The 8,553-nt window shown below is 51.9% G+C and overlaps 1 protein-coding gene across 1 annotated transcript; it reads right to left on the bottom strand.

Moving 5' to 3' along the window:
- Nucleotides 1-1,090: 1,090 nt before the first annotated feature.
- On the bottom strand, nucleotides 1,091-6,342 carry TMEM109 (transmembrane protein 109). The gene is made up of 4 exons (XM_008592987.1): nucleotides 6,274-6,342; nucleotides 4,256-4,494; nucleotides 3,189-3,291; nucleotides 1,091-2,723 (listed from the first exon to the last, which is right to left on the bottom strand). The coding sequence occupies exons 2-4, from the start codon at nucleotides 4,490-4,492 to the stop codon at nucleotides 2,332-2,334; spliced, it is 732 nt and encodes a 243-aa protein (XP_008591209.1). The 5' UTR covers nucleotides 4,493-4,494; nucleotides 6,274-6,342; the 3' UTR covers nucleotides 1,091-2,331.
- Nucleotides 6,343-8,553: the final 2,211 nt, after the last annotated feature.

Here is an 8,553-nt window from a genome sequence, read left to right as displayed (position 1 = left end):
CAGGCTCCCCGGTCCGCCAGCCCCGCGGCTGCAGTTCCCAGACAATGGAGCGGGAGCGCGGGGGTGGGAGGGAGCGGAGCGGAGCGCGGCACACGGGCTGCCCCCTGCGCCGCGCCGGGTCCTAGTGCCCCGCGGATGCCGAGCCCCTGAGCGCCCCGTGCCTGAGGTCGGGAAGGCCACTTCTCAGGAGACTGAACGACAGGGGGCGGAGCCGCCTCTGCCAGGAGGGACGCATGTGTTCGTTCGCTCCCTCTTGGAGACTCCGCACCAAGGAGGAAAAAGCCACTTCTTCTGCCTCACCCCCGCCCCACAAGCAGCTCACCTGTAAAGGCATCTGACACCTGAATCAGAGCCAGAATTCAGACATATGGGAACTAAGCTGCAGGGACAGAAGGGGAAAGAAGGAGCCAAAGGGGGCCACCTGACAACCACCTGGACCTGCCCTGACAGAGCCCTGGCCACCTGTGGAGGAAGGACTCCAGGTGCAGGCAGCTCCACTTTCATGCCCAGCCCCACCCTAGGGAGAGGCCCGTGGACCTAGGAAAGGTGAAGCTGGCCCACACTCCTGAGGAAAGACCTGCCTCAGGGGTCCTGGCCCAACCTTGCCTGCCAGGCAGCATTGGGAAAGGTCCAGAGCTGGCGATCTGGCTGCACATTAGCATCCCCTGGGCAGCTTAAAAAAAACCCAAAAGCTATGCCAGGGCCCTCCACAACACTACTGATCCAATCTACCGCCTGGCTGAGAACCTTGGTGCAGGAAACTCCTCAGCCTGATGGAGAAGGGAAGGGCAGGCAAGTCTTCAGGCTGCCCACAGCCTGAGACACCAGCACCCTGGGGGAGGGGCTCCTCCCCCAGCCCCATACACATGCTATTCCACCAGTGCTGGCCAGTTCCAGGACATTCTGTACTGAGGGTACGCCTTCCTCATTCCTCACACTCCTGGAGTGAAGGGAACCTGGTACCAGCCTGCCTCTTCTGCTCCCTCTCCTCTGCCAGCCTCACGCTGCCCCTGCAGGGAGAAGTGGAGGAAGCAGAGTGGAACCAGAGACGGGTTTAGCAGTAGAGGGAGACATCAAAGCAGTCCAGCCCTTGAGTAAATACATTTTATTCAGAACAAGGTAATAAAATAGCGTGCAATTTATTTAAAACCAACAAAGCACTGATAAAAATATATATCACTACAGCTGTGATTCCACATCATACCTTAACAAGTAAGAATTGAGCACTTATTCTTCACATCATGTGCCAGGCCTGGCAGAGAAGGACACCCACCTCCACCAGAGCCTCAAAGGAACAAGTAACCCTTAACCGCCAAAAACAAATGCTCATGTGGAGAGGGGTCAGCTGGCAGGTTCAGCCTGCTCCCCACAGAGCATGGGAAGGGAGAAGGGCTGCCCTGTGCTCCTCCCAGGCCGCCGGGGTGGGCACTAATCAGCAACTCCTCCTCGGTGGCAGGAAGTAGAGGGACAGGGCTAGAGAACAGCTTGCAACTGTGTAGACAAGGAAGTGGGTCCTCCTTGCAGGCTTCCACCGGGCATGTGATGGCCACTGCAGGGGCCTACTTGCAGGCATAAGCTTACTTGCAGCAGCCATCTTTTGCTCTAGCTGAAGGGGAATCAAGATTCTGAGCCACTGCTCTCTTCTTGACACAAAGCAGCCACAGTGCACTTTCCTGCATACAGTATGGCAGTGGGCAAGCAGGGGGCCCTGCTGGCTCGGATTAAGGCACTTTTAACAGACTTAAGGTACATCCTCTCCTCCAACCCCACAGGTCTAAGGGATCCCGTTTCCTTCCTCCCTTAGCCTCAGGTCCCATGTCCCCTGTCACTTCCCCACTGCTGGCAATGAAAAGGACAGAGGCATGCTTTGAGGGACTGTGGTTTGGTGGGAGTCCAGGGCTGGAAAGAAGAGAAAAACCAGAAGCGAGCTGGAGACTCACCAAGGAGGAGCTACAGAAGGACAGGAGTACAAGAGCATTAGGAAGAAGCCAAGGCAGCAGCAGAGGGGAGCAAGGTCAGCCACAGAGACTGATGGCAGTGAGGTTTGCTGAGAGCAGATGCAGAAGCCAGAGGGGAGGCCTCTCCAACCTGCCCTGGCTACGACAGGCTGGTAGCAAAGAAAGGGTGATGAGAGCCAACCCCAGGGACAGAACCTCAGAGGACAGGGCCCCTGAGGACCAGCAGAGGGAAAAGCTGGGGAGACTGGGGCAGAGATCCAGGTTCTGAAGGTTCAGATGGCAAGAGAAGGGCAAGGGGCTGGAAGGAGGGCTGTGCGATCCAGAAGCAGCTCAGCTCTTTGGTATGATGAAGGCGGTGTGGGGAGCATCCTTCTCACTCCTCCTCCATGCTCCGGGGCCCCTTGGCCGCCCGCCTCTGTCGCCAGCGCAGCTCCTCCACCTGGCGCTCCAGCCCTCGCACCTTGGCCTCCAGTTGGGCCCCCGAGGCCCGAGTGCCAGTGAGCCGGCTCAGCAAGGCATAGAGGGTCAGCAAGGCCAGGAGTAGCAAGGCCCGGGTGGAAGGATCAGGCACCGACCTCACCAGGGCCACAAAGCCGGCCAAGAAGATGATAAGCTTCAGGCTCCACAGGATCCGCCCCAGCAAGGCCAAGACTAAGCCGAGGAGCAGGGACAGCAGCCAGTACATGACCAGGGCCCCTGCTCCCCACAGCAGGAAGGTCTGTACCTGGCCAGGGCTGAGCTTGAAGCCCTCAGTGAGGTGATCACCTAGAAGTGGGGAGAGTCACAGAGTCAGCCAACCTGGAGAAGTTGGTGAGGAGAAAGGGGGACAAGAGCCAAAAAAGTGGGAGGTGCTAACCCCCTTGCAAAGGCATAATCCAGCTTCATAGACCCAAAGAAACACAGATTTGAATCTCAGCTCTGTTGCTTGCTGGCTTTTGGACCTTGGGTTGAGCCTCGGTTTCATTTGTTAAATGGGAACAATTCTACCTATGTCACTGGGCAGTGGTTAACAGTTAAATGAGATGTCACATCTTAGCATGATGCCTGGCATGAAGTAAACACCTGGTATGTGGTGGTGGTGGTGGTCATCAGCCTGCTCTTATGCCACACCTCTGGGGAAGCCTGGGAAGTGCTGAGCAGCTGGGGAGCAGTCTAGACTCCGACAGAAACTCTCACATACAGGGAGGTACAGGCGAAGCTCCAGTTAACTAACCAGTCCTAGCCACTCACCATCTAGCCCCAAGGCATTCAGCAGCTGAGCAGTGATCCCAGATAGAGCAAAGAAGGCCACAGAGATGGCTGACGAGATGGCCCACATCACCTGATATGAGGTCTGAGGAAAGAGCACAGGCTGAGATGAGTCCACAGTTAATGGAGATCTTTGGCTCCAAGCAGATCACCACTGCCCAGGCAAGGCCCACCGGAATGTCTCTGACCTGTCTCTCAGCCAGTATTGATGGGCCCAGGTCAGAGGTTTGGGGGCCCTGGGCCTGGCTGAGGGCACCCTTCCACATCTACCTTCCAGTGCACAGGGATGAACAGGAAATAGGCTATTTCTCCTTTGAAAACTGGAAACCAGGACATCTGGGACTGAATTCAACTGAATTGCTGGGATACTCTGGAGGCGGTAGTAGATGTACTTGTGTGCGAATGGGGGGATCACCAAACCCCATCAGTAATCACCCTATAAAACTTTAGTCCTCCTAGCCTCCTGGGGAATCACAAAGGTATGTGAAAAAACATCTGCAAAGGGCTAAGACATTTCAATGAAAAAGGAGTCTATCAGATATACTATATTATGGATTTTATAAATGATCATCTCAGCCTTTCAGTGCGATCTGTCAAAAGTACCTGACACCAGGCTTGAGATGCCATTAGGTATAAGAGATAACCTGTCTTAAGCCCCTAATCAGTCCCACGCCCCCCTCTACAGGTGAAAGAATGGATTCAGGTCTTGATATTTTGCCAGTTCAAGACTCTAGGTCAGATTTAGACCAAAGTCAGACTCTATAGTCACCCAGTGATATGGGTTTATAAAGATGACTCATATCTCAGCCTTTCTGGCAAAGAAAGGGCAGGAGCCAGGGAAAGAGGGAGGTGGAGCTATAAAAGGCCCTGGGGTAGGAATGAAACAATGAGGAAGCAAAAGGAAGGTACTGTCTGGCTTTGGGGGGAACTTGGGGCTCTCTGCACCAGGGATTATGCCACAGGGACGATGTGGAGCCAAGGTGGGGTTGCCATTAATATCTCTTCTTTTACCTTTCCTGAATGTGCACAGCAGGGATTACCTTCCTTACCTCTGAAACCAGGTGTGTGGTCTCTGGCCCAAGCCAGTCATCCAGTGTCCTCCGCACAGATCGACCTATCTGGGTCAAAAGATCAACTGAGGCCTCTCTCTTCTGCTGGCCTGGTGGTGCAAAGTCTCGATGGGGCTGGGATGATGCTGAGTGGAGTAGGACGAGGACCAGCAGGACCATCAGGAAGGCTCTGAACAGATGCTTGCTCCACGGTAGACTGCTGCCTGAGCCTGCCATGACTGGGAGAGAAGCACAGGGTGAGCTGAGGGCCAGAACTGGTAGACTCACCCACTCCTCTAGCTCTATTTGCCCCAACCTACTCCTCCACCCCTACCCCCCAGCAAGCACCCAAGCTAAAGCTAGAAAGAAAGAGCTGTTAACTGAGAAAAGAAGAACTGGGACTTCCAACTTAAGCTGAGCACAACCATCTGACTCATGGGTTCCTCTTTCACATCTTTACCACTTGCATATTAATTAACCAGCGAGTATTATTCAGTGCCTATAGTGGCTGCTTACTGGAGTCACCTGGAAGCTTCACAGAGTACTGATGTCTGTGTCCCAAGCCCAGAGGTTCTGATGTCATTGTCTGGATGTGGCCTAGGCTTAGAGCTGCAAAAGTTCCACAGGTGATTCCACTGTACAAAGTTGGGAACCACTGATGAATGGCAAAACTTGAGGAAAGATATTCTTATTAACAAAAATCAACATTTAGTTAGGTCTTGCATGTACCTCCTATCTCATTTAATCCTCAAGACAGCCTATCAGGTAGGTATTGCTATTATCCCCTATTTACTAATAAAGAAACTGAGGAAGGACAAGCAGTAAGTAGGGAAACTGGGATTTAAATCCAAGTACATCTGACATCGGACCTCTCACGCACAACTACTCTGCTGTACTGTCTCCTACTTAAGTCTCAGAAGTCATTTTAGAAAGTCACACAACAGATTATTCATGAGCTAAAATAAACTTGGCATCTACCAATCACGTCAGTGAGTTACTGGTAAATATTCACCTAGCCTCTTTGTGCTCTGATCTTGTATGTGACATGATGCCATAGACAATTTAAGACCCAACAAGTATCTACTCATTGAAGCAGGTGAGGATCAGCCAAGAAAAATGTTTGCAAGTCCATCTTCTTTTTGCCACCATGCTCGAGAAATGTCAAATAGCACCAGCAAATCCCTTGTTCTCCTCCAGGCTCAGAAATGAACCTGTAGCTCCAGGGAACTTCAATGGATTCAGACCCGATGATCAAAGGCTAAGCCATGCTGCTGAGGTAGAAGCAGCCAGGTTTTGAAGTTTTTGCAGTTACCAAGGCACTTAGGGAGGTGGCCAGAAATCCGGAGCCATAGAGATGGAGAAGAGGGAAGAAAAGGATATTCCCGGGCCGGCCCGGTGGCGCACTGCTACAGTGCGCCGCATGGGAGTGCGGCGGCGCTCCCGCCGAGGGTTCGGATCCCACATACAGACCGGTTCCCGCTCACTGGCTGAGCGAGGTGCGGGCGCAGCACCGAGGGTTTCGATCCTCGGGGCCCAGCCTCCCGCAGGCAGGGTGTCGGTGGCATGTGCTATTTCGAACAGCGCGTCCCGTGCCAAGCGGTGCAGAGTGGCGTCGCCGGCAAGAGACGTGGCGCAGCCCGTGAGTTCGAGGTACCCCGAGGGGCTCGAACTGAGGCCGCGGGAGGTTGGGCGGTGAGAAGGGAGGCGGGGGCGACAGCTCAGCGCTGGCCTCGTCCCCCAGCCTGGCAGCCGATCTGCCACCTCAAGACCTCGGAGCCGCGCTCTAACCCTCCTCTCCCCGGAAACGCACGCCTCCCGGGTTACCTAGTAACGACGCCCCCGGTTGCATAGCAACGAGGATCCAAGGTCTCCAGTTTGTTTCTCCCGCCACGCGACGACGGACCCCTCCCCACTCGGGCTCTCCAGGCCTTGCGTCTCCACCCTGGACCCTCCTGCAGCAGCTGCCTCCTCCCTGTTCTACGTGTTGCCCCCCAGCCCCGGTCTAGGCCCGCACTCACCCGGCTCCAGCCACCGCTATCCTTCACGTGCGACTCCGCTGAACCGCGCACCAAACCCGCGCCTCAACTAATAATTATTCTATATATGAAATTATAATAATTTCTGTGTGGTGCTTTATAATTTAGGAAATGCTTGTTACTTCAACATCTCATTTAACTCCTACAACAATCTTTTAAGGTATTACTACTCTCTCCATTTTACTCAGAAAAGTATGGCTTAGAGAGGAAGTGATTTATCCAAGATCGCACAGCAGCACTGGGACTTGACTGTAAAACACAAGATCTCAGTCTTGCCCTTTTGCTCGTTCCACATCCCTACACTATCTCAGTAAGACACGATCCTGCCCACAAGTAGCTTAAAGTTTTGCCAAATATCAACAAGCTCAAAGTGGGAGGACCTCCAGGCTCAAGACCTGACACTTTCATTCTGGCAGCTGCAATATGGCTCAGGCAGGGCCAGGACCTGGTAGTGAGAAGTTTAGCTGTGGTTTATTATGGTAATGACAAGTTTAGCTGTGGTTTCCTACAAAAGTGTAGGGTGGGGCAGTCCTCATATCCCCTGCCAAGGCCCCTTCCTCCTATCTTTCCTTTGGTTAGTTTCCTTTCATGCTCTATGAATCACTACGTGGCAGGAGGGACAGCTGGCTTAGTGCCCTCTGCCGGCCCTGACTGTCCTATCACAAAAGCTCACAGTTGCCCCTACGGAGCAGAGGTTCTCAACTCTGGCTGCCTATCAGAACTGCCTGTGCAGCCTGTTAAACAAGGATGTCTGCCCCACCCAGGGATACTCACTCATACTTTCCCAGAGAGGGGCCCAGACTTTTGTTTTTAAAGCTCCACAGAGATTTCTGATGCATAACCAGACACAACTGCCACAAATGATCAGCAGCGCAAGGAAGAGTCTATTCTAGGCAAAGGCTCAAAAGTGTAGCAGTGTACCAAGGACCCTAGACTTCCGTCCCAGGCTCAGTTATACCACAAACTAGAAGCCACTACCTTTATGCCTGTTATTTAACCTGAGTTTTAGTCTTCTCAAATATAAAAGGGAGTTGTTATGTTTATTTATTTTTTTTTTGGAAAGATGACCGGTAGAGGGATCTTAACCCTTGACTTGGTGTTGTCAGCACCATGCTCTCCCAGGTGAGCTAACCGGCCNTTCCCATTCCTGTTTAGTGAGAAGGAAGTCCAAGAAAGGGTTCTATAGATACTACATTTTGGGTACTTTCTGGCCCAGAAACAGCTACTCTAAGCCCCATCAAGGGTCAAGGCCTGTAGGGTCAAGTAGGGCTGCAAAGCATGCAATTCATGTGGAAGGATCTCAGGCTGAGAAAGCCTTCTACTCTTTTTGGCACAAATCCAGAACTAGATGGTTCCTGCCTGCCAGTGGTCAGAGTCGAGGAAAGCAAGGGTCAGTTCCTAAGCTACCTGGGTCATAATGCTGGGGAATGAAAGAGCAGGGTTGCTATCTTGGGTTGGATCCTACATCCAAGGACCTCCACCAGGAAGGATCAGATATCATCTCCTCCATCCTAGAAGGTCAAGGTGACGTGAGCTACTCTTCTCAGGGCAGTCTGGTGCATTCTGTGCCAGACTCAACTTTCAAGTGGCCATTTGCCCCAGTTTAGGGGAGCTGGAGGACCTTGAAATAAACCCTCCACAGTGAGGCTGGAATCGCCCCGCCAGCTTATCTTCAGAAGTGCACCTGAAACCAAATTTAACAGGATTCTGGAGTATACCCTTAGGAAATAACAGGTGCAGATGACTGGCTGGTCTGTTTCTTCAAATCGTTTTCTTTAATAGGATCCCTTCTCATTTCTTCCAAGTTAATCCCAAACAGTACGAATCCTTACTCACTTCGGCTTAATCAAATACTTTTAATAAAGAAAGAGGCCACGGTAATCAAGAGCCGAAGCAGTCTTGGCCTTTGAAAGGAGGAGGCATGTCTGAAACTTTTTCACCTCCTGCAATGCCTAGCCTCAGACAAATAGTAGGCACTCAACAACAAAAAGAAATAATAATTATTCTATATATGAAATTATAATAATTTCTGTGTGGTGCTTTATAATTTAGGAAATGCTTGTTACTTCAACATCTCATTTAACTCCTACAACAATCTTTTAAGGTATTACTACTCTCTCCATTTTACTCAGAAAAGTATGGCTTAGAGAGGAAGTGATTTATCCAAGATCGCACAGCAGCACTGGGACTTGACTGTAAAACACAAGATCTCAGTCTTGCCCTTTTGCTCGTTCCACATCCCTACACTATCTCAGTAAGACA

This window comes from Galeopterus variegatus, unplaced genomic scaffold (genome assembly GCF_000696425.1).
Source record: "Galeopterus variegatus unplaced genomic scaffold, G_variegatus-3.0.2 Scaffold8572, whole genome shotgun sequence".
In the NCBI taxonomy this organism is placed as follows: Eukaryota; Metazoa; Chordata; class Mammalia; order Dermoptera; family Cynocephalidae; genus Galeopterus; species Galeopterus variegatus.
Note: the sequence above shows the minus strand (reverse complement) of the source record. Positions and strands in the feature narration are given on the sequence as shown.

Excerpts from the sequence above, each read along its gene's own strand:
- TMEM109 (XM_008592987.1), bottom strand. The coding sequence starts at position 4,492 with ATGGCAGGCTCAGGCAGCAGTCTACCGTGGAGCAAGCATCTGTTCAGA. Across the intron at positions 3,292-4,255 it reads CCACACACCTGGTTTCAGAG|ACCTCATATCAGGTGATGTG; the intron begins GTAAGGAAGGTA and ends CTCTTTCCTCAG. Across the intron at positions 2,724-3,188 it reads GAATGCCTTGGGGCTAGATG|GTGATCACCTCACTGAGGGC; the intron begins GTGAGTGGCTAG and ends CCCCACTTCTAG.